Below are 25,088 nucleotides of genomic sequence, written 5' to 3'. Positions count from 1 at the left end.
TGAAACTATTTTACACAGTTCGCCCGTTTCATCTGGTCATACAAATGCTTTGTCTAATGTCACAAATGCAAAATTAAAAATAAATAAGTAAATACATGTTGACATCATTGTGTTATCTCAATTCTTTTCAGGTTCTTGCCACAGGTCAGTACATCTTATTTTACTCATTTCCATTCTCCTTAATCTTGAATCAGGAGTGTTTTGACTTGCTGCTTCAAATGGACTTCCTGTGTGTTCCAGGGTGATCCAGTCAGAGATCGCTGATCGGGGATCTTCTATAGATCAACCTCTCAATCAGACCTCAACCAATGATTACAGCTTGCCTTCTCATGGTCGGTGTTTTTAACCGATGCATTACATCCACACTCGTTTGCGGCATATTCAGAAGATTTTGGATGTTAATAAAAAAAAAACACCAAAAAAACAATTGTTGACAGTAGTTAAACTGCAACAGGAGTTTGATGGATATGAAACTGTTTTCTGTGCCAGGTGAAGATGAAGCCGGCGACGTCACATACGCTCACATTAAGTTCAAAAACACCAAACGGACGACCAAGTCCTCCAAACGAGGCCGAGTCCAACGCGGTACGCTGGATACGAAAGGTTTTGATTTTACCAAATGATTTTCTTTCTTTCTTTCTTTTTTATATCAAAAATGTATTCATGAATCCAGTTCTGATTCCAGCAGGGAGGAATCGTGACCCAGAAGAGGGCGCTGTTTACTCCGATGTGAGGACAGCGGCTGCAGGTACAGTCAGTCAGCAGCAGAGTTTGCACTGACATGAACACTTTGCCTTGACAAATATTTCCTCATTTTCACCAGTTGTTTATCTATTTTTGGACATTTATTTGTCCATTTCATTCACAGAAGCATTGAGTGCTGCAGCGGCTGACGCAGCGCTTTATTCTGAAGTCAGGAAAGCCCCAAAGAAGAGAGTGAGCTAGTTGGGTTGACTATGAACTGCATGTTATTTAACAGCATATATATTTTTTAAATAATTTAATGTAAGAATTTCCTGGAAGATCTTATTTCACATGTCTTGTCAGTGAGCTAATTATATAAAACCAAAGCTATCTTTTTTTTTTTGTTTGCTAAACCAGTTATATTTTGTTTTCTACCTAAACACCAGAATTTTTTTTACTCTCTTATTTATGGAACATGTTGACACAGTAATGTTTTTTTTTTTATCTATTTTATATATTTTATAAAATAAATGCTTTTATTTGTGTCATTCTTAATATTGCCATTTGACTGTTGTAACTTTAAATGTATATTTATATATAAATATATATATATATTTTGCTCGATATTATTTTTTAACTTGAGAACGGGCTTGTTAGACTACAAGAGAATAAATCTTGCTTTTTTTTCTATCAACTTCTTGACAATAGATTAGTTGTAAATGCTTGTCTTTAATTTGTGTTTGAAAAATAATAATTTTTTGCAGTTTACATTTTCCAAGAGTTGACCTCAAAAAGTTGCTAACTTTGTCTTTTTGAATGCATTTTTTTAAAGCGGTTCTCATAAACCAAGTCATGATGTAAATTTAACTCTTGCCCTTCACAATAAAAGGCTGTTTCAATGGAACTTTGCTCTATGTTTTCAGTCGAATGATTTAAGTGAGTTATTCATGGTAAGTACTCATAAAACAAAGCAGAATTTGTTGTTTTTATGAAGTTAATATATAAAAAAAACACAAAGTGAACTGGAACAGGAGAAACATCTGAGCTGAGCTGGAGGATTATTCTCTCCCCCTCTTGGGTCTGCAACTAATAATTCACTCATTTACTCACCGACACAGAGTTCAAAACGCTAAGGTTGCAACATTTAACTTCAGTTTTTCAGCTTTGTTGTGAAACATGTCTCATTCAGATCCTGATTTTTTAAATTTTATTTCCTCATTTGTCTTTACTGTAAAAAACAACTCATTTTTCAGAAAAACAAAATCAATTTATTTTGCACATTATTCTTAATGCAACTATATTATTACATTCACTTTGAAGAAAAGTGGATGTGATAATATTTCACAGACCGGAGATTGCCCACAGCTGTTCTGCTGTCCATACTACTTCCCCGTTTGTTCTCGAAACAGAACTCGTTACATTATTTTTCACTTCCTCATGAAAGCTTTTCACAAGAGGTTGGTGGTGAAAAGGCCAAACAAAAATGCAAAGCAGAGTTCTGTGAAAGTCCTGATGTGCATTTGGTTCCCTTTTCTCTTCTCAGAGGTCTTTTTCTTCGCTGCGGCATTTGAATAGTGAAAGTTTGACATCATATTTAATCCCATAACAGATGAAGAAAAGAATCTGTTGCAATTCTCATTCCTCCATCTGCCTCCATCATCAAACACAGTCATGGCACATTGACAACTGTTGAGTTTCTGATTATTAAACTGTAGATTCCAGTGTCTGGATGAGGATCTGTTTCCATCTGACCACCTCCAGGTGTCTCTGAACAGACCTACAAAGAAGTACCTTGAATTTATATTCATAAAATTTTACCAAGAGTTTATATTTCCCTTCTGCAGCTGCTTCCTTCCACTGACCAGGTCAGTGTGTTTCTCTCTGCAGTACTGCTGAGCTTCAGTGAAATGCTCAGTGCCTGAATACCGATCTGTTTCAGGACCTAAACTCTATTTGAATAGTCAAACCAGATAATAATGCTGCTATTTATACTCTGTAACCCAATACTTCTGTCAAGCCATAGGTAGATCACAGTCAGCTCAGATTCCATTAAAAACAATCCAAAATATTGATTTTGTTCTCAAAGCATTGTTTTCATCATTGTATGATTTCACATCAGAAAGATGAGGCCTGATCCTCTGTAACACCATGTTACCATTTTTTCAACATCATTCGACCCAAGTTATCTTGTTCCAGTTTAATTTCGCTGAAAACATTTTGAGGGGCAACAAAGAAATTCAAAAAGTTGTTTCACTTTAGCATAAGAAAGTCAATTAATTACAAATTTTATTGTTTTTAAATTTAACCCGACTTCAGTAAGAGCAAAATAAATTGCTTGAAAACAGAACATTAAAGGTTTATTTTAATATTTCTGAAATATATTCCGTATATTGAATTTTAGTATTTTTTCATCCGGGATTTAATGATTGTGACAACAAATGTCGTTCCAGTGGCAGGTTGGACTTAAAAACAAGAAAAGTAGTCGTGCTAATGCTTTTTATTCTCAGTTTGATATTTATAAAGCAAATCAACAATTGATGTTCTGGTTGAAAAGTTGTTTTACAGCTATAAACAAGTGGTATTAGTCAGGTCAATACTGGCTTTTTATTTCCAAATAAGGTAATAACCTTTCACTATAGGAGCTAAAACTTGTTTTTATGATGGAAGAAGACCATACATCAGTCAGGACAGGCTGTCTGAATCATGGAGGAACCCTGAAGCCATGGGAACTGAGCTGTAACCACGGCGATCAGTCTGCAGGTCAAAGGTCCTTCTGCTGTTCTTCCTGATCAGTCTAACAATGGCTGATCAGGAGCTGCTGCCTGATGGCATCAAAGGCCCGTCGTCATTCATGTACAGAAACACACAGCAGGAAACGTATGCAAAGCTGAAAGAGGAAACCCAGAGACCTTCATTGTTTACAGTGAAGCAAAGTTTCAGTTCTTTTCATTTCTTATTTTACTGCATTGAGAGTTCCTAACTAAAGGTTACAAGGATCACATGTACAAGTGTTTAATTTACCTTAAACTGCTTTAAAAGAATAAGAAAGTTTATAAAGCAGAAAAAGCCTCACCAAACAATGCTGTGAAACAATATTTACAATGAAAACAACGAGAATGTATTAATCCAAATAGTTTTCCTCTCTGAATGTTTCAACTCCTTCCATATTTTCATGTTGTTTTCTTTAGTCCCTCATCCAGCAGCGTCTCTCTCAGTGAGTCGTGACAGAGAGCAAAACTTCAGCTCTGAGTCTTTGACACTGAACTGTGGAGGAAACTCTGCTGGGTGGAGAGTGAAGATATTTTCAGAATCAGGTCACCTGACTTTAGCCTTGGAATAACCTCATCTATGCAGTAATAACTTATAGCTGCTGCTTGGATTTAAAATATATCTTAAATCTATTGAAGAAATACATCAGTAGATATTTTGGTTTTACTTTAGTGTCTTTTTATTTTTAATCTTTTTTTGGATTGATACATGCAGTAATGTAATAGTTTAGTAAAGTGATCAATTAAACATGAGCGAGAGATTAAATTTGAAACAAGTTATACATGCTTTAAAAAGAAACACAATTACATGATACATATGCATAAGATGTAAAGCAAAACAAAATCCAAACAACACCTACAATGTGAAATCAATTCCTTTTCTACATTTATCAGCTTTTATATACAATAATGTGAGAACAAGTGGAGTACAGTACATCACTTATTATCCTGCTGGATGTTCAGAACAGATGAAGTTAAACATCTCAGTATCATTTTTCTTAAACCACAGATATTTTCCTTTTCTCTCCATGGCTCCAGACATGTCACAGTCGTCCATCGGTTCATTCTGGGCCGAGTTGTTGTATCTGACCATCTCATCACTGACCCAGAACCATAAATCCAGAGTGCAGGCGTAGCTCAGTCCAATCCAGACATAATCAGTTGAAGCAAACCGAGCTTTTTGCTGGACTGATCTCTGTTCGTCCATGTTGGTGATGGTGACCAGGTCATGGTGGTTCTCTCTGCAGTAGTTCAAGGCGTCCTCCCAGGTTTTATTGTCTGTGATCAGGATCAGTGTACTGTCTTTTGAAAGAAACCAAACATCTCATCTGAAGCTTTATTTCAGTCATTATGGTGGACGATCCATCCATCCATCCATCCATCCATCCATCCATCCATCCATCCATCCATCCATCCATCCATCCATCCATCCATGTCTCTCTCCCTCCCTCAGCAGAGTACATGTAAATACAAAATGTCATCTCACCATCATAACAGATGAAGGGTTTTTTCTTGTTGCAGTTCTCATTCCTCCATCTGCCTCCATCATCAAACACAGTCATGGCACATTGACCACTGTTGAGTTTCTGATTATTAAACTGTAGATTCCAGTGTCTGAAGGAGAAATTACTTCCATCTGACCACCTCCAGGTGTCACTGAACAGACCAGTGAAGATGTACATTGAATTTGCAGTTATTAAATTGAACCTCTTGTTCACTTTTCCATCCTGTAGCTGCTTCAATCCACTGATCAGGTCTGTGTGTTTCTCTCTGCAGTAACTCTGAGCTTCTGTCCAGTTCTTTGATTCAGAAATCAGGTGATATTTCTGTGATGAATTATTTTCTGTGAAACAAAGTCAGAGCAGAAAACATTATAACATGTAAGTCTTAAAGTAAACATTAAAGAGGGGCTCAAGACTTTTTTCACTATTGTAGAAGAGAAAATTATTACACCATATGCAAAGCATTTATGGCAATATTTTTTTCTTCAAAGTGAATGCAATAACATAGTTACATTAAGAATAATGTTCAAAATATATTGATTTTGTTTTTCTGAAAAACCTCATGTTTATTTTTTTATTACTTCAAAGTCTTAAAAGACACAAATCTATATAAAAACAGTTTTTCTCACCATCATAGCAGATAAAATTATTCTTCTCATTACAGGATAAATCCCCCACTTGAAAAAAAGATAGCCATATTTCCATGTAATCCCACAGTTTTGGCCTTCAGGTCCATAATTATTTGGTTCTTTTGGTACATTTGCTTCATATGTTGCCCATTTTGTCTCACTTTCATTGAACTCCACTCCAGGCAGAGACCAGTACCATGTTCTGGTACCATGTGTTTGATCATACAGACCAATCCAAGCTTCCTTTATATCTCCTAGTGAGATACTGATGAGTCTCTTCATGTCCTTCATGTTAGTCACTGTGACCAGGTCAGTGTGTTTCTCTCTGCAGTACTGCTGAGCTTCAGTCCAGGTTTTATTCTCATTAATGTAGTGAAACTCATAGAGCTGACAGTCCATCACACAGCATTGACCTAAATACATTCAAAAGCTTGTTTGAGTTAATCAAAACAGCAATACCAACTTTATTATAATGATAAGTAACAGTATTTAGTAGTGTTACATTTAAACATTATATTAACAGTATAAGGTAGAGGTCTGCAACCTTCACAACACAAAGAGGCATTTTGTTTCTTTGTTTTAAAGCTGAACGACTTACCTAACAAAATGAGCCACAGTTTCCACTGCATGTCTGCTCTGTCAGATAGAGATTTGTACTGTTGGAAATAAATATAACAAAAGACTTAAGAAATATGTATAAAAACTAAAAAACACTGAAAATAGAGAAGTTGTACATTTTGTTTCTAGAAAATCACTCAGATGTTTTTTAGTTATTAATGGTTAACAGTCAAATCTTCACAAACTGTGGCGTTTTATCAAAAACTAACTTACGAGATAATTTATTAAATCACAGCTTCATAAATACAATTATAGAAATTGTAGTTTACATGTTACCTCTGGTAATTAGACAAGTTTCCTTTATCTTGGTGTGAAACGGATCATTGCTGTCAAATCTTAATTTTGCTCCACATATTCTGTGAGATTCAAGTCAGAACTTTGATTGGACCAAAGTGAAATTTTAATATTCGTTAAACTTACAGAAAATAACTGGAGCTCAGTGATCAGTTTTCATCCTTGTTGTGAAAACTTTTTGTCTGAGTCACTTTCTTTATGTCACTGAACTGTTACATAGTTATTTTACTGAGATATTCCTCTGTTAACAATTTGTGATAAATGTTAACATTTTTATTGACTGAGAGTTGTGTGAAGTGAAACATGGATAACACATGAGTTTGTAACATGACTTTATACACCAGTGGCTTGATTTTTGACAATTAAGATAAAGAAACAAAGATAATTTTAAAAAGTAATAAACCCATTGAAACATATCTGCTAATAATAACAGTGGAGAGAGAAACTTATTAGTTTGTGAAAACATACTGTACAGAACACACAGTAAGCTATCAACTTCCTGATATTCATATAGACAATATAAAGTCACTATCTACTCATTTTTGAGACAAACTAAAACTGGACTTACTTTTAGTCAAATTTGTAACCAGATACTTTATGCAGATCCACTTACCTTAGAAAATAACCAACAGATGATTCACTAATTTCCTCTTAATGTCCTTTATGTTTGTCCCAACAAGGTTGTTTTTGTTCTAAATGTTCCTATAGTAACTTCCTGCTATGTGTCTTTATGTTTGTCAATGTATGAAAGTTTTGAGTGTGTGAAGTAAAGAATATGAGTAAGTTCCACCCATAATTTCTGTTGACAAATCAGCTTTTAGCAGTTTTTCTTGTCTGTAGTTACATGTCATGTTTCACATCCTTTTCCTGGGAGTATGTAAAATAAAAAATTCCCGCTTGTACATCCTGGATCAACGATGAGCTCAGTGAGCTCAGGAACAACATTTGAATATTCAAACCTTGTGAGAACATGTCACACTATGCCTAAAATAATTTACACTTCTGTGAAAATGTTGTTTAAATGCATCAATATTTATTTATTTAGCAAAGAAGTTGCTGAGAGAGTGAAGCTCCAGGTGGAACAAACTTACAAATGAAGGCAAACTTTTCTATCCTGCTAAAATCAAAAACCCAGAGTTATGTCTGGGTTTCCCCTCCTGGATCTGATTCTCACTCTGCTTGATATGAGAAAACCAGAAGAAGTGAATTCACCCATTCACTCTACATCCTTCACTTATTACCTATAATTTAAACATTTGAGATTACAAGACTGTTAAATAACTTCACTGATTAATATTTTTCATTTTGTTATTTCCTGTTATGAAGCATTTCTTGTTCAGTTGCTGTTTTTCATATTTCCTTGGCTGCTCTTCATAGAGTTTCCTTGTCTGTTCATAAATAGAACTCATTTTATTATCTAAATAGGTTTTTCTTCCTGGTGAAAGTTGTCGTGCAAACAGTGAGTCCTGACGTGCGAAATGTTCCTTCTCCCATCACAGCTCCTCTTTTCAGCTGCAGCATTTGAATATTAAAACACTGAGATCAAATTCCCAAATGGAAAAGTTTCAGATCTGGATTTCAAACGCCTGTTTTGGTTCTCCTCTGGCTCCCTGTGTTCCTGTGGGTTTTTTGTTTTTTATCAAAACAGTCAACACTTTCCATGCTTCCAGATCCTCTCTGCATTTTGGTCCATCAATAAACTCACAACTCATGACACGCAGAGTTCATTTCACTTCTGAATTTATAGGTTGTTTTGATGAAATACGTTTTTTGTTTTCTCATTCTATAAATGCAACTCATGACTAGAGCAGTTTAGTTTCCCACCTCAGACTGTTTCTGCCATAAATTTACCATAAACAGTCATATATTTCCCTGTTATCGAAGGATTTACAATTTTCAGCTGAATGGACTGAATACTTGTACTAAATCTTATATCTTGCCAGATAAACATACATCAATATTTGCATATAACCGTTGACGACTAGATGAGTTGGATCGCAGGAGGCTTATTGATGAATTTATATTATTGGAATCTATATTTATATTTTGGATTCATGGATATCTTGAAATAGCTGTGGGAAAATGATTAATATTTTTGTGACAAATGATTTGTGATATTTTTTATTTTTGGAAAATACAATTTATTTGATCATTTTTTGTGTCATAGGGTGTGTCATGTGATGGTATTAACAGTTTTTCCCAGTCCAGAAAGAATTTCTCCCTAGCGAGACAAATAAAGATACTAAACTTTTTGATTCAGTAGTCAGTAATAAAGTGTACGCCACAAAAACTCTCTTTATTTAATATTTTACAAAAATTTACACAGCCAAAATATACTTGTACTATTGGTGCATTGTTATCCAGTTAGAAAGATACAAGAAAAACACATAAAGCCATTAACTGCTGAATTAACTGTATGACATTTTCTATTGTTTGAATAAGGATATTTGTTCCCTTAGCAGAGCTTTCACATCAATAAAAAGTGTGTATTATATATGAGACACAACCCCGGACCAAACTTATAATATGAACATTTATACATTGCTACAGCAACATAAAGTATGTGCTCAATCAATAACAGTTCATATAAAAAAATTTGACAATCAAAAACAAAAGTTTGATTTTGCTAAACTGTTTTACTCCAGAAGTCATCAAGTCACATTATGTGGCAAATATATTCATAATGTAAGAAAAAATCTCTCAAAATACAATATATTTAAGTTTTTATAATGATAACCTTCAGATCTCTCAAGCAACACTTGCTACAGTTGTAACCAAGTCCAATATAAAAGTATTTTGTATTGAGTTAAGTTCATGGAAGTAATAATAATTTTGAATATTAAACATGTTTGCTTAAATATGTTAAAGTTTCAGCAAACATATGCTTCTTACAGACCCAGAACCAGACATTCTTCAAGCAGCTACTCGAACTAATATGGTATAATAAGTTAAAAGAATTTGGAAAAATGTACTTAAAACCACTTTACAGAAAAGTAATCTTCACCATATTTTATTTTGAAGGGCTGATTGAGGTTTCCGTCATGGGAGCTTTCCAGAGTTGAGCCTCGAGAACAGAGATGCGCTTACACTGAGTTATGTGACTGCTGGAGGGCTGTGTCTGCATTGGGTTTTTCTGCTATTTCCTGATTCCTGGACCGAGGGACTGGTGAAGGAGCTGAAGACAACTTGCCATCACGGAGTAAAGACAGGTGAAATTCCAAGAAGGTGCAAGATTTTCCCTTAGACTAAGGTACCAAAATCTACGCTTCAATAACACATCAGGCCTGTAACAGGATTTATTATTCTTGCTCAAAGCTATATTATTGTGTGAAAAGAATAGAAAATAACTTGTGTATTACTCTCAGGTGAGTGAAACTTATAATAGGTTTAAACCCGAGAGTGTATTAGTTTTTATTTGCAAGTTAGCGGGTTTAATGAACTTTGGGGCCCTTACCTACTTCAGAGCAGTATAACTGGGCTACTCAGTATTGGCTCAAGACAAGACAGCAGGAATATCTTTCAAGTTTATCTCAAGAGCACCAAGATAATCACAGCTTCCTTAAAATCGGGACAAAAATTGTCAGCAAAATCTTGCATGGAGTAGGCATTGATTAATTTCATTCATGACTCAACCATTTCTATTCTTTGATACTCCTTTTCAAGCTTCTTAGGATGTTTTTTTTTTTTTACATTTTAAGTCTAGAATGTGTGGCTGACAGGATCCTCTGAAACTTGCGTATTTTTGAGTTTGATTCTCATCTCTTCCTTTTTAAGAACCAAGAGACTTAAATATGGTTGAACTGAAATCTAAATTCAGATCCACAAGAAGAAAAATAAATTCACTACATCAAGTTACTACATATCTATACATCAGTACTGTAGTACTTCAGACCGGTCTTGATATCGAGGCCATTTTTTGATGGTTTTGTACTCAAACCGCATTTGGTCTCGTTCTTGTCTCGGTCTCTGGATTTTATTTCAAGACCAGTGAAGACCGCAACTGTACAAATATCACTTAACTTACAGCATACTGCCCAGTTTATTTGTGAACATGTTTGTTTTCACTGGATTTAAAACGCACTGATTAAAACCTAAGCAATAACGTGACTTACCAATTACGTGTTTCTGTTACGCCCCCAAACCCTTCCCCACCTTTCATACGCGGTGGTTTTCTTTGAGCGGCAGAAGATGTCTGTCTAATCATCAGTAATAGAATTGTGCTTCATAAATCAGAAGAAATCTGATGGTGACAGCTAATTCAGCAGCACTTTGCTTTCGCAGACGTGTGAGAAGTATTTTTTTGTCAATTAGAAAAGAAGTTCAAAGAAAGGTAAGCTCTGTTGACGTGATGTAAGCAAAGGTAGGTGTACAGAGACACTTAAGCATTTGTGATGGAAAAAAAAAGTTACTCACTGCGCTGAATTATTGTGCGGAAGTGTTGATGAATGTGGAGCACATTCAGGACAACACTGTGTCCAAAAGTATAGCTTTTTGCTGCCTGGCTTCATGCAGTGGGAGAGAGTGAGAGAACAGTCATGATGAGCGCCTTGTACTTGGTTACTTCTTGCTTGTTGCTCTTTGGTCAGTGTTCATAGTTGAGTGTTGTTTACCATGAGGGCATTGCCTCAATTACTATTTTTAATGGTGCAGACAGTGCTGATTTCTGACATAAATGATATGGGCCAATGCCCAGGGCAATATCTTTTTAGGAGCGGTGTGCCGATCGGTCGGCCACCGATCATAATCCGCTGATTTCCGTGAAACAGTGTATGATTGGTGATCGCCGATCACAGTCTCTCTCTCTGCATGTGCAGCTTATCTCCTGCTTGCGCGGCAACAAAACCTAAGTGATGCCATGTGGAACATTAATGCTCTGAGAGAGGATTTATCAGGCAATGCTAAACCTCAGATATCAATATCGGAAGTGGAAAAAGTGGATGGGTGCACCGCTAGTTTTACTGGCAGTAGAACGTGAGGACGTTCTGTTGGTTTCCTCGTATCAACACGGCGGGACAGTGAAGGCCACGCGACAGAGTGTCCAGCCAGGCCATGTACAAAGCGCTGGGCAATCGCTTTGAGGAACTGGAAGGCTCCTGCGGGGAAGATACACAAATAAATATGTTGATAAATATTCCATCAGAAAGCTGTAAATGTTTCTTCATCCAAACATTTTCAGGTGTTTATAATCTGCACACTAGAACAAGAGCGGTGTGGTGGGAATTCTTCCGAATGATTCATTCAGCCTCACCTTTCTCTCAGACTGTAAAAGGTAAACAAAACATTAGATATTTTTTTATTGTACTATGACATATTTTTGCCTCAAATATTTGCTAAAAACACCCACCTTCAGCTTAAAGGCTTCAAATTGTTTGTCAGACATCTTCCACGGAGTGCTTTGTCTCAGCTCCTGTACAGAGATGCCTTCCTGCTGCTCATCGTGCAGCCTGAAGGGGGCGACACTGTCCACAAATCTGCTCAAGCTGAAACGAGAAAGCAGAAGTCAATTTTCCTGTGAAGAACAACTACGCTGCCTAAATATCAACACACACAGATGGAAACCTGTGAAAGTGAGTGAGTCTTATTGGAAACACCATGATGATGGAATCTGAGACAAATGGACTTATAGTTAAAATACCAATTCTGTAGATTATTTATTAAAAGTACATTACACTTTTGTGCTTCATTAACAAAAAAGATATATTATGAAATTTATCTTACCTTTTTGGATGAGGGTGTTTCTCAATATCTGTCATGACTATAACATCACTAACGTCCAAACGAAACCTCTTCAGCAGAGCCATCATCCTAAAATATATATGATAAGATCATATTCACTGCATTACACTGTGTATAGAAGTTCTCAAACATCTTGATTTCAACAAAGAGATGAATAGCAAAACATTTTTCTCTTCTGAGTCTAAATCTTGGAGAACCTACTGGTCGCGACTCTCCTCCATGTTTTGTTCGTCGCCCACAATGAAAACCCGGACCTTGCATCGGCGCCAGCGTTTCCTCCTGGTGATCAGGTAGGGCACCAGTAGAGTCAGACCTTAAAACAAAGTGATTATAAATGTTTGTACCACTGATCTGAACATAAGTGTCGGGAAGACATTTATCTTAAATTGTATTTCCGTCACACATTTTGAGATAAAGGGATTAGCACAGTAACAAATTATTACTAAAAAATTTAAGTATATTGGTTATTTAAAAAAAATAATAATTTTTAATTACAGAAATGAAATGCATGTACATTTTTTTAAACTACTATGTCTTTGTCCAAAGAAGGTTTGAAGAGCACTCTCCCAGCACCACGATGCTTTTTAGTGGATATGCTTTTCTTTTTCTGAAATGATGTGTTGTGATGTGACACACCTTCTAAAAAGTTAAATTTTTCAGTTCATTGCATAGAATATTTTCCCAAAGATCTTCAATGTGTGTTTTTTTAGCAAATGTAAATCTGACTTTCTAGATCTTTTCGGTTAAATGTTTTTGACTTTATTCTGATCACGCCTGGAAAAGTTTACAGCCGTTCATGTTCTTCTTTTATCGATAAATATCTAGGACTAAATCCCTTTCAAATCCAACATTCGCTCGTATTACTCACCTCCATCGTCTGCTATCCAGTAGACATCGATGGTTTTCTTTCCCTGGTTGTTTTGAAACACGGTCTTCATCTGATCGCTGCTGCCTTCGTCAGACATGTCATCAGCTGCAAGACGAGGAGAAACTTTAGAGGAAAGAAAAACAATCCCACATGTACCAACATGTTTTTCATCAATGGCTTATCATGTGAGTAAACTTATTCCGGTACGATTTTTATTGGATTTCTTAATTTATGGAAACACCCAAATTGTAAAATAGCTTTTTTTTTATTGTGGGCTTTTTAAATGGCAGAATATCAACAATGTTTTGAGCACATTTGCAGTGGAAACGCAGCAACTGAAAATGGCAAAACCCCACGCTGCATCAGAATCAGATGACCATACAAACACCAAATGGCCAGTGTTTTCCACTTCCCATCCAGAAACAAGCAGCAACAAAACGGAAATAAATGTTGATTGTTAAAATCAGTCCATTTTACTGAGCAGGGTGATACCAAAACGTTAAAAAAGGACCGATATCAACCGATAACGATGTTTGTACTGATATGTCGTGAATCCCGAGAAACATCACAAAACAAAAACCTAAATTCACTTAACTTAGTGTTTAAGTCAGATAAAAATCCTTGTAATCCATGTTTATGTGAACAAATTTTACAGTTGTTGTGTTATTTGTTTACTGCAAACACCTGAAAAACATTGACCTTTGCCAATAATGCAAACACGCAACACGAGTTGCAACTTTGTGAAGTTAGGAATCATGAAGACATTTTGAGTCAAGAAATATTGAAACAGAGTATATGAGAGTCAATATTTACGGTACCTCTCTGCAGTATGTGTTTATACAAAAGGACGGTTACTCATTTCTGTTGCTGCATCAGTCAGTAACTTTTGAGTGGAGTAACCTTTGGTTTAAGTGAAAGTGGAAAAGAAAAACATGCTATGCCTGCAGCAGCTATGATTTCTTTACTGTAAACAAGAGAGGTGGAAGATGTTCTCCGAAAACGATGACTAATCACATGGCATTCTCAGTATCTTCACAGTTGTTTCTTGCGTTACTTTTGAAATTTGTTTCATTTTTGCCATGTTTATTCTAGTAGAAAAGTTTATAACAGAATTTTATATTTTTGCTAACGTGTCACCTTACCCGTTTCCTCTTCGTTGGTTTGCTGGTCCGGATTGTCCACATTTTCATCGGCCTCAAAGCCCTGGTTGACTGTGGGGTTCAAACCCCCTGGTCAGATCCATGTTAGTTTGATTAACACTTTATGTGGTAAAGTCCAAAAATAAAATATTGAGTAAAAAAGAAGAAAAACCTTCAAATTCTAAATCATCAGAGATATCCAGTCCATCCATCATTCTCAAGATGCACAAACCGTAGTTGGAGTCAAATGCGTCACTATAACAAAAAACAAACACTAAATCAAATACCACAGTCTATTTTTAGCATTTATATTGCAGCTGCTGATAGTTCAGAAATTACATATTTTGAGCCAGTTGAAAAAAAACCCTCAATCTTACTAAATGGTGCTGATGTAATCCTCGATGCTTTCCGGAGCGCTGTCCCTCCAGTTCGTCTTGAAGCCCAGAACCAGAGTGTTGGGTTTCAGTTTACCAAGACCGGACGCCTTGAAAAGATTGAAGGTGAACAGTTAATATGATAAAATTTTGATTAAATATAGTTAAAGCACTTTATTTGATGGAATATTTATTTCAATGTTTGTCATTTTTAACCTTTTTAAATAGTTTATTTCTGGAACTTTGCAACACACACTCTAAAATGAACCGAGATTTATAGGTTTTCCAGCCTTCCAGAGTCCTTTTATGTTTGAATTAGCAGTTACTGCAGTGTTTACTTTGGTATTTTTGGATTTCCTAGTAAACACATTGGGAAATGATTAAAATAAATAATTTTTGTTACCTGTAGCATCTGCTTAGCTCCAGCCCTTAAGTTGTCAGCAGTGAGAGGAGTGTAGAACGACCGCACCTTTCTCTTGTTCATCCACTTAACCAGGTAGTTTGTGGTGTCCTGAGGCCGTGTCTTCCTGTCCTGCTCCTAGAAAGGGCAAAAAAATAGTGTATTTCATTTATAGAAAGATTCAGTGAAGTTAAATGGGACTGAATGGCAACCAGAAATAGCAGTGTTGATAAAATGTAGTTTTATGCTCATTTTTTAAAGGGATTCTTGGTACATTTGACCAAAAGCTCCTACCAGTATTATATCACCACAGATCATGAGGCTGACGTGCTTCGTGAAAGAGCCAACGAAGTCCACCAGTGCAGGCCGCTGGTTTGGAGGGCCAGTCAGGACGAGACATTGGGGCCTGAAAGAAGACAGGAGAAAGCAAAATTTGGAATTGGTAATGCTTTGGACAGAATGCCGAGCAAAAGTTTAAAATCGATCTAATTTGTTTATGTTTCAAGTCCAAAGAGCTATGAGAAGTTTTAATAAAGTGTGGACTCTATTGGCCCATTTGACCATCATCAAATAGAATGTTTTTGTCTGTTTTATAGCCACTCCTTTAGCTTTTATGTTAATATCAGATAAAATGGGATTTCTTTTATAAAGCAGACATGTTGTACCCATTTATTAAACTCTGCATTAAGGTTTCCCCTGTCCCCAAAAAAGAAAACATACAAACAGATTTCCTGATTAGCTTTTATGCTATATGAGTAGACAAAATTAGGATTGAGTTTTGACATGTGCCAGGCAATGCAAAAAGATCTAATTTAAAACTGGTTCATTGCCCTTCCCTTCCAGACAGAACGTGTCGTCAATGAACCAGTCAAGTGTACAGTACCGTAATTTCGCCATACTTTGCTCTACCTTACCTCCCTTATAGCATCGAGTGAAATTAATTTGAAGGACGGTCTTTTAATTGACAGTAAATAGCAAAAATAACTTGCTAGATATTGAAAAGTCCACTTGTTATGGATAAATGGGCAAATAGATGTCCTCACAGGACCTTTTGAAGGACCGCGTAAAATTAAAATGAGCAAAAACGTCCAAGAATTGGATGAGTAAGAAAATTTTAAAAATCTATAAACAAAGGAAGGATCATTATTGGGTTAATGAAAATATATTGAAAGTCTACGATATTCTTTAGGACGACTCACCTGAAATTCTTCACATGATCCTCCACTCCGGTCAGAGAGACGGAGTAAGATAAAGCCATGTTGTATGTGCCTGCCTGCACCGACGAACCCCAGTTTACCTCTGTGGAAAGGGAAATGATGGCTTAGCAAGAGCAAATGCAAAAAAACGTTTTCTGCTTGCTTCCAATTAAACTCAGCTGAACTGAGCTCAGGTTGAATGAGCTGCACCACTCGGTTTGTTGTAGTTGACGTATCCAAAGAGGAAGATGATGATGCAGAATGTGACCAGAGCGGCCCACCAGGTGAACAGGAACATCAGCACCACAGATATGACTGATCCAAACAGTGCCGTCCATTTGCTGTAGTACTGGAAGGACGGCCTCCAGCCTGAACGAGTCGACAAATATGACGTGTTTTCCCGTGTTACCTGCTTTAAATGTGGGGCTAAAAGTTTGTCTGAAATGGCCAGATGTACTTTTTGATATTTCTCTCTGAGAAGGGCTGTTGGGCTGCTATGAACCCAGTTCACTTATGGAGTGTAAAGAGGCAGAACTTTAGGTAGTTACCTGCAGATTTGGGTAGTAACTAATTACTTTTACTTGAGCAACATCTTTTGAAAAATGTACTTTTAGGAGTATTTTTACTATGCTGACTTTTACTTGACTTATTTTGTTAACATAAGTCAAGTTTATTGACTTATTTTATGAGTTATTTTGTTGTCCAAAATAACCTAAATTGCATATAATTTGCTCTTAAAATAAACTGCATTTTGGGTATCTGTTATTTACACTACATCAGGGTAGGACTAATTTCAGATACTAGCAACAGCAATTACTTAATCACGAATTTTAGATTATATTAACTGAAAAACGATTAATTAACTTTTTTTAAAAAAAAAAAGGTAAGCGACTTACCAGGGGAATTGGTGATAGACGCATGAAAACAACTGAAGTTAATCAAGCAGTAGGAGCAAAGGAAGAAATTAGAGATGAGAGCAGCAATGATGTTAAGCTCCGCTGTATTGCCACATGGGGGTCAAAAAGACAAAATGTAAAGTTACACCATTAACCTTTGTAAAATATGAGTAATCATTTGTAAAGATATCACATCTCACACACCAATAAGGATGAAGGCTATAGCAATGACGTAGCAGAGTACGTAAGCTCGAAGTGGCTCGTTGTTTTTCCCATAACCTTTCGCGAAAAAAATGATGTACGGGTATATTTGGTCCTTGCACAGACACTGGAAAGCAAAGAGAATAATTTATTTTTTTTCCAATCATTACACACAATTTAGTATAAGGGGCCATTTAGGACAAAACCTATATTTTGTCTCTCACGCTACTAAAGTCTCATACACACACACAAAATTAAAATTGCTCAAATACACTATTTAAATATCCAGGTGTGGAAATTAACAAATTTTCTCCACCAGCCACTGTTTTTTTTTTCTTTTCTTTTCTTTCAATTACAAATCCCACTTGTACAAGCAAATTACATTAAACACATGGGTTTTTTTTTCCTTAATGCTATGAAAACCAATTTACTGACAATAAGTTTACCAAACATATGTACATATACAAACTAATTAACATAAAGCATGAACACCTTAACAAAGGTGTAGTGCAATGAGTTCACTTGTAGTAATTACTAACAGCAAATTCAACAACACAACCCAAACATTCATGTAATCATTTCCCATGTTGAATATTTCATATAAAAATATGGTAGTGATACCTTCGTGTGGTAATTAACATTGGTTTTTTGACACATTTTTCAAAATGCACTTGCACACATTTTAGCTTCATTTGTAGTTTTTCTGACCTGCCCTGTTTTGTATCCGCTCACTTTTCTCGGACTCCGAGCTGAAATGACTCTATTTATAACCTCAGTGGAGAGGGGCGGGGCCACGGAGGACTGAGGGATTTCATTGGATCAGCCCAATGTCCGTCAATGAAAACAATCAATGGGCTGCCGCAGTCGAGTTTGATACCTTGATAGATTGATACCTTGACGCTGTTGGCGAGTCCATATTCACAAAAATTAGATTTGATACATATTTTTTGTTAAATTATGACATCCTTGGTCTGTCCCACATACACTATATGTACCAGTCTGCAGTTCAGTCACCCAATCCTTCCCTGGACAGAAGCTGAAACTGAATGCACCTTCTTGTTTTTATCCTGTTAAATTGTCAACCCGCCGTAGTGGCAGGTGCAGTGCTCCAATTTACACCACTTCATAATTTTACCTGCATTTGGCCAGTGGCGGGTGCTTATTTCCACTCCTGAAAATATCACACGCATACAGTTTCTCTCTAACGCACACAAAATACTAAAATTGCACATGTACACCATTAAAATGGGTAAAGCTGAAGTAAGCAGCTTTCAAGCCCCAATTGAACCGCCAACATCCAGAGGAGGGAGCGGTAGGGAACAGTCTTGTGTCTTGTGTGTGTGTGTGAGAAAAAATAATGCATGCGCGTGCAATATTTTATTCGTTTATACGTGCAATCTTAGTCTTTTATATATACGTTAGAAAAAATTTTTGCGTTTGATTTTTTTAATAGTGCATATGCACAAGTTTACTATTTTGTGTGTGTGGGTAGGTGAGAGACAGAGCATATTTTTTTTTGTTCTAAATGACCCCTCATAATTTTGTGTCATAAAACTCAATACTTTTATTACAGGATGCTGTCTCACCTGAAAGATTTTGGGTGCAGAGACAAGAAAACCCAGAGCAGAAGATAAACTGGCAGCAAAGACACCCGCAGTGATGAGGTAGTAGAAACCGGAGACTTGCCCTAGAACCTGTTGGAATATTTGAGGAAATTAAACAGTGATCATTTTGTAAAGCGACCCTTAAAGAGTGTAAACGGACAAAACAGTCAAGTGAAACAGTCAAGACTATCAAACTCCGACAACAAGTGTGATTGATACCTTGACGCTGTTGGCGAGTCCAAATCGACAAGTCTGCGACTGGCTGCAGGCTGTGAAGTTCCAACCCAAGTTACACGCCAGTCCCACGCAACCATCCGTGTTGTTTCCTGTCACGATGTGACTTTTATTCCCAGAGGCATCCCGCACTACACATGAGCCTGGAAAAAAAATAAATAAATACTCCAAGTGTGAGCTGAGCTTCACGGTATTTACCACATTTTTTTGATAACTACAGTTTTTTTTACTGTATGGACGCTAACCTGGAAAATTTCTTCTTGCATTTTCATTTTGTTCAACGATTTTAATGACAGTTATCATTGGCAAACACTAACTGCATCAAACCCAAAGATTTACTGAGCCAATCAATAATTAGACAAGGTGATGGTAGGAATGTGATAAAAGTAACCCACCGACAGTTACTGTTATCCCCAGGTAGCTGATTGTTGTCCAAAAAATAGCCATCAATGTTCCTTTTGGGATAGCTATTGCAGGGTCCTGCGAACAGAAAGCTGATCATTACCTTGTTCCCTGCTGCTCAATGCCTTTCTTTCAGCCTTGTTGAGTTTCAAACCTTTAGATCTCCAGAGATGTTGGCCCCAGACAGAATACCAATGGCAGCAGGAAAGAAAATGGCAAACATCTGGAAAAAACTGCCTTCAGAACCTCGCCAGTTTGGTGTGAGGTTCTCGATAAAAATATCGCCTGTAGAGAGTGACATCGAGTCAGGCATTGCGTTTCCATTTACGTTGTCGACTGTAGTGTTTGGTGCAAAAGAGAATATTCTTTACCCCGGTATCCGAAAATGCCGACAGCTTGCTTATCAACAGTTGGAGGGATTACGGTGCCAATAAAGTAGTTTGCGAAGGACACCAAAAGCACTAAGAAGAACAAAATCTGGGTCTGAAAGCAACACAAAACAAGTTATTTAAAAACCACGATTAAGTCAAAGAACATTTCATAAACTAAACAAAACAGTGTTGCTTTGTAGCACAAAATGTCCCACTGATAGACTCACCTTGGACTCCCACTCCATTCCAGCCAGAGAAATCATAAGAAGAATTGTGACTGTGACTACCCCCACAATGCGGACGTCATTGACTGAATCCACCATGACGGCACCAAAGTCCTAAAATTAGTGACATAATTCTCAAAAGAGCTATGCAACGTACTGGGTTTTAAACTTGTATGATTTTTATTTCTCTCTGAATAAAAAAAGTATTGACATAAGATGAATCGGATCCACCTACGTGCATCAAATCACGAACCACCTCTGCAAAACCAACAGTGTTGAGCGCACAGGCCAGCGCGTTTGCAAAGGAGAACACCATTCCAATTGGTCCTCCGATTTCAGGACCCAGCGTACGGGAGATCATGAAATATGCGCCGCCTGCAAAGTGTTTCACACACACACACACAAAAAGGACTTTTTTTAATGAAAAGAAAACACAAATAATAAAACACAGATTACAGCAATAAGCTTTGCATTGGCACTCAAAATTATTCCGATCGCATCAACTTAGGTTTTTTTGTTTTTACTTTTTGTCGTATCAGTTGTTAATGTGTCTTTATTGTGATTTTGTGTGATTGAAACACAAAATAGTGTAGAACTATGAACTGGAAAGAAAGTTAGATTTATTTTTTTTTTTCCTGGTACCAAAAATCTGTCTTTCAGAAAAATGTAAAGGAACCCATATTTTATCAGAATGTCCAGCCATGGATTTTTCTTTTGAACATCACTTGACGATGTCATATTAACACATGGACATGTTTGATTCAGACTATTCTGTCAGCTCTGGCTGTGTCTAAGCACAAGTGGCGTAAAAAGATGTTTTGGGGGCGGGGGCTCACGTGTTAAAAAACAAAAAAAAAACAAAAAAAGGGCACCTTGTACGACTAATGAAACTGCTGGTAGTTTACTTTGCTGGATGTCTGCTTTAAAAGGTATTTTTACTTTGGTTCTGATAGTCTGTATTACTCTATGACTTTGAAGAGAATAATTATAATATCTACAGTATAATTGTAACAAATCACATGCACTTCCTGCACTAATTTCTAAATCCAGCAACGAATGTGAAATAAACTTTGTTGATATTCCATCAATGCTTCTATTAAATAAGAAATACAGTTAAAATCACGTGAATTGGTTTGATTAACACAATAAATTGTTGAAACATACGCTTCAACCCAGTGGAAAAATTTCTTTACATAAAAAGTGTTTTTTGTTTTTTTTAAATTAGTGTTTACATTGGGAAATTTATTTTTAGAATTTGCTCAAATTTCAGATCAGCCGCAGCCAATTTATATAAACTTACACAAGAAAATTTGTCTCTTTCTTTCATTAACAGTAAAAGTAGGTTATCAGAATAAAACAGAGTAAGGATAGTTGCAAGGCAATTCTCAAGCATTTTTGTCTTACACTACTTACTTTACAGTAAAGTGATGTACAATTTGTTTGTACTGATGACCCAAGCTACATGTTTCCCATCATTTTTAATTTATAATAATGCAAAGAAATTTTTACATTTCATTACTTTGCTCATGGACTCACCTGATACCACCCTCCCATTGGTGGCAATAGCAGAGATGGACAGTGCAGTCACAGACGTCACCACCACGGACATCAGGATAATTACACAAGTCAACACTGTCATCAGACGAATATATATATATGTATTAGTCATAATTATAACTAATTCCTGTATTTCATTTTCTTCTTTGAACATGTTCACAAACTAACTTAGCAAATCTGTTAGTTTTATTTTTCTCTTTTCTTCTTCAAATCAAGTATCCAAATCATTGCAAATATAATTCATTCACAGTTTAAAAAAAAATGTGCAACACCATTTTACCACATTGTGTTTGGGTTTTCTGCCCTCCTTTTGTTTGAACTGTCACATTTTCAAATAGAACAATCAAAGATTTTGTACAAACTTCCAGATTAATTTACGTGTGATAACACGGAGAGTTCCAGTAACATCAGTGGAAAAATATATATATATTTATATATATAACAATAAAAATCAATATTTTCTCAAGATAAAATTCAGTGTGCTAGTTTATTATCAAATAAACTGAGTTCCAAAAACCCGGAAGGTTTGACTCACGAATGCCTGCCTGAGACGTGATCCAAGAGAGACGCAGGAACAAGATAACACCCCAGATATTCAGCATGCAGCGGACCTGTTACGAAAGACCAGTGACGTTTGTACAGTGACCAAGTCAGTGTGCTGAATGTGATTTATTTTTTTATAAATGTTGCATGTTGGACATTTTGTTACCTGCATTAAATTCAGTATGAAAGAAACAAAATCTCACCATGACGCCGACTATCCAGCCAAATCTGACTGGAGCTTTGCCCTGAGGACCTTCAGACTCTTCGTTTTCCATATCTGGTGCCGGCAGGCTGCCTGAGTCAGAGGCGGACGCTCCATCCATCTCCACAACCTTTAGTGCAACGGAAACAACCAGTGACACTGAACCATCTGATGGTCTTAAACTGTTTAATAATTTGTTTAAAGGGGCAATGTTAGGCGTTTTTGAGGCACATCAAATTATTGTAGAGCACAAAATGTTACCTCAGTTGTTATAAAATTGCTACGTGTATCAAAAAATAAATTTAACACCTTAAAATTTGCCCTTTGTCTCTTTAAGAAAGTTATTTTTCCAACAGTCTGCCTTCAGGAAGTCATCACAACATTGCTCCTCTATTAAACCTTTAACAGCATTTTTACCAGCGTTGCACTGAGTTGTAGCTCCTAGAAAGAGCTTAGCTGAGGCTAGTTCCATCAAATGATAGCTAATTGCCTCTGGCTAGTATGAAGGAGCTGAGTGGGGGAGTCACATCTCTATGTGAGGTGGAAGCTAGGAAACTTCAGCTTTGGTTCAGATGACATTTTGGACATCTGAATTGTTGCCATGTGAGAATCAAGGATTTCTTAAACATGCATGAAAAACTCAAGTCAAAATTACAAGTATGATTTTAATTATAACATAATGTAAAGCTAAAAAAAAATAAGCAAATTTCACATAATACTGCTGCAGTCTGAATAGTAATATTTATCAGATTCAATTTAAATGGGCTAAATTTTATTGGTTACATTAACATTATATGTTTTCACATATCCTGCCATTGATGTAGTAAAGAAATCGAATCCACCTAGCAGAAAACGCATTAATAACAATTAGCCAAATGGCATGAACTAAAAGACAAACATACCTCAAATGTTTTGCGCAGGGTTTCAAGAGACGGCCTGCTTTTTGTCATCTGACGTGGCAAAGAATTGGCATAATTCTCCAGCTGGGGCACCAGGTCCATGGTGCTGTAGACGGAGGACCTGCGCAGCTCTGCCCTGGAGCCGCGACGCTCTGATGTACTGCATGACAAGATACAGAATCATGTCTATCAAACTGTAGCTTTTGTTTGAAATCTTCCAGCTCCACTTTTGCTGCTTGTTGCAAGCGCAGGGTGAGTGAAGAGTAAATCTTCTAAGACGCGTGACTGATGGGAAAGGGGCAGGGCAAGGTCAAATATGCATTAGTGGTGCAAAGCTCCGCACTTGTTACAGTCTGTTAAACGTCCACAACTTTTTATTTTTTACAACATTGTGAACTACCTGCTCCTCTGAACTATAAATAACAGATTGAGACAACCTTGTATTGGGCATTCTCAATTGCTTTCTTCTGTATGGTTATAAAAACACACTATCAAAGCCCGGTGGTGACCCAAACTCACCATGAAGCTGGTTTAGACCAGAGGATCAGGCTGATGTCTACTTTTTTTTTTTTTTTAATGTGTGTCAATATTGTTTTAAGGTAAACTGTTTTTGGTTGATACAGCTGATTAGCATTTCTTCAAGCTGAGGAAAGAAGCTCTATATCTTTTCTTCTTTATTTCCCGATGGCTTTGTTGGAAGTAAAACACAGCAGCATTGGAGGGAGGCAATTCGTCATCTATTCCTAACCCGATATGAAAGCAAAAGTGAACTTTCTGTTGAGAGAAAAAAAAATGCCTGTCCAAAATGTAAAAAAAGGACTTTTAATGACGGCACCGACCTGGACTCCTCATCAGAGACGATGATGGTGGGAGGGATCCGGATCCCATTGCCTCCATTTACGGTGCCGCCGTTAAAGTGGTGTGAAGAATACCTGGGAGGTCCTTCCTCATTGGAGGAAAAGTGCACACTCTGGGCCAGGTTACGTTTGGATGCAAACTGCCCCATTAGTGCGTCCTGGTGCTTCCTGTGGAGTGATAATCATTTGACTAGAATACACTAAATTAAAGAATTTACTTTACTTTTTTTAAATCAGAATGCTAGACTTTAGGATCAAAATCTAAATTAACGAGAGAAATGAGAATAAAAAACCTTGAAGGAACACTGAAAATTTTGCTGATTTTCTAAGAACATAAATAGAATTTTTGTAAGACCACAAAATAAACAATATTGAACAGATACTGACATTTTTCCTCGTTTTGATTTTTTTTGGACATCATCTATGAAGTCTGTATAGCACATAGTATACCATCACTGATTACTGTACATTGACCATACGCATAAAATAGGTGGAGTTTGTGCGTTATGATATTTTATTTTAGTGTGAACTCCTCTTACAATGTGATGTTTCACTTGGTAATAATATGGTAAATTCTGGCAAATATAATTTCACATGCAAAAATCCTGTTTAAGCCATTATTATATCTGAAGTTTCTCCCAAATGAGAAGCAAAGAACAAATATTAGTCCGTGTTCCAATTTTAGACTCTGAAAAAGAGTTATTCAGTCTAATATGAAATAAAAAGTTGAAAGAAAGAAAAAATCTTATACTCACAAGTAGTTCTGTAGCTGATGAAAGAGCTGCTTGATCTGTCCCCAGGTCAAACATACACCTTTTATCAATGCACCGCAAAACTCTTGTAATTTATACCTTGATAAGTCAGGTTACAGCCCTCCCATTTACTACATG

At 36.5% G+C, this 25,088-nt stretch overlaps 2 protein-coding genes and 1 long non-coding RNA gene across 3 annotated transcripts; 1 reads left to right on the top strand and 2 right to left on the bottom strand.

Annotated features, from left to right (window-relative positions):
- The first annotated feature begins 249 nt into the window (after window positions 1-249).
- Window positions 250-971, top strand: LOC129378324 (uncharacterized). Its single transcript, XR_008608044.1, has 4 exons — window positions 250-332; window positions 490-603; window positions 686-748; window positions 869-971. It is a non-coding gene; the product is annotated as an uncharacterized LOC129378324 (long non-coding RNA).
- A 3,350-nt stretch (window positions 972-4,321) lies between these two features.
- Window positions 4,322-7,207, bottom strand: LOC129378275 (C-type mannose receptor 2-like). The gene is made up of 5 exons (XM_055058585.1): window positions 7,109-7,207; window positions 6,182-6,239; window positions 5,584-5,996; window positions 4,939-5,278; window positions 4,322-4,754 (listed from the first exon to the last, which is right to left on the bottom strand). Exons 2-5 carry the CDS (start codon window positions 6,210-6,212, stop codon window positions 4,396-4,398), a joined length of 1,143 nt encoding a protein of 380 aa, XP_054914560.1. The 5' UTR covers window positions 6,213-6,239; window positions 7,109-7,207; the 3' UTR covers window positions 4,322-4,395.
- Window positions 7,208-11,389: 4,182 nt separating this feature from the next.
- On the bottom strand, window positions 11,390-25,019 carry LOC129378308 (solute carrier family 12 member 3-like). The gene is given in 30 exon segments (XM_055058616.1): window positions 11,390-11,557; window positions 11,560-11,588; window positions 11,689-11,728; window positions 11,731-11,755; window positions 11,840-11,975; window positions 12,214-12,300; window positions 12,433-12,544; window positions 13,100-13,204; window positions 14,242-14,310; window positions 14,411-14,493; window positions 14,616-14,722; window positions 15,016-15,150; window positions 15,307-15,418; window positions 16,212-16,311; window positions 16,422-16,577; window positions 17,105-17,206; window positions 17,309-17,432; window positions 18,892-18,999; window positions 19,129-19,286; window positions 19,539-19,623; window positions 19,700-19,830; window positions 19,917-20,028; window positions 20,144-20,254; window positions 20,376-20,515; window positions 21,677-21,772; window positions 22,233-22,308; window positions 22,444-22,572; window positions 23,345-23,501; window positions 24,181-24,366; window positions 24,954-25,019. Coding segments are annotated over 29 exon segments (3,099 nt in total). The 5' UTR covers window positions 24,348-24,366; window positions 24,954-25,019; the 3' UTR covers window positions 11,390-11,450.
- Between the last annotated feature and the right edge of the window lie 69 nt (window positions 25,020-25,088).

The sequence above is a fragment of the Poeciliopsis prolifica genome, unplaced genomic scaffold, assembly GCF_027474105.1.
Source record: "Poeciliopsis prolifica strain line A6 unplaced genomic scaffold, Auburn_PproV2 SCAFFOLD051, whole genome shotgun sequence".
Classification (NCBI taxonomy): domain Eukaryota; kingdom Metazoa; phylum Chordata; class Actinopteri; order Cyprinodontiformes; family Poeciliidae; genus Poeciliopsis; species Poeciliopsis prolifica.
The sequence above is the reverse complement of the archived record's forward strand: the minus strand, read 5'-3'. Positions and strand labels throughout refer to the sequence as shown.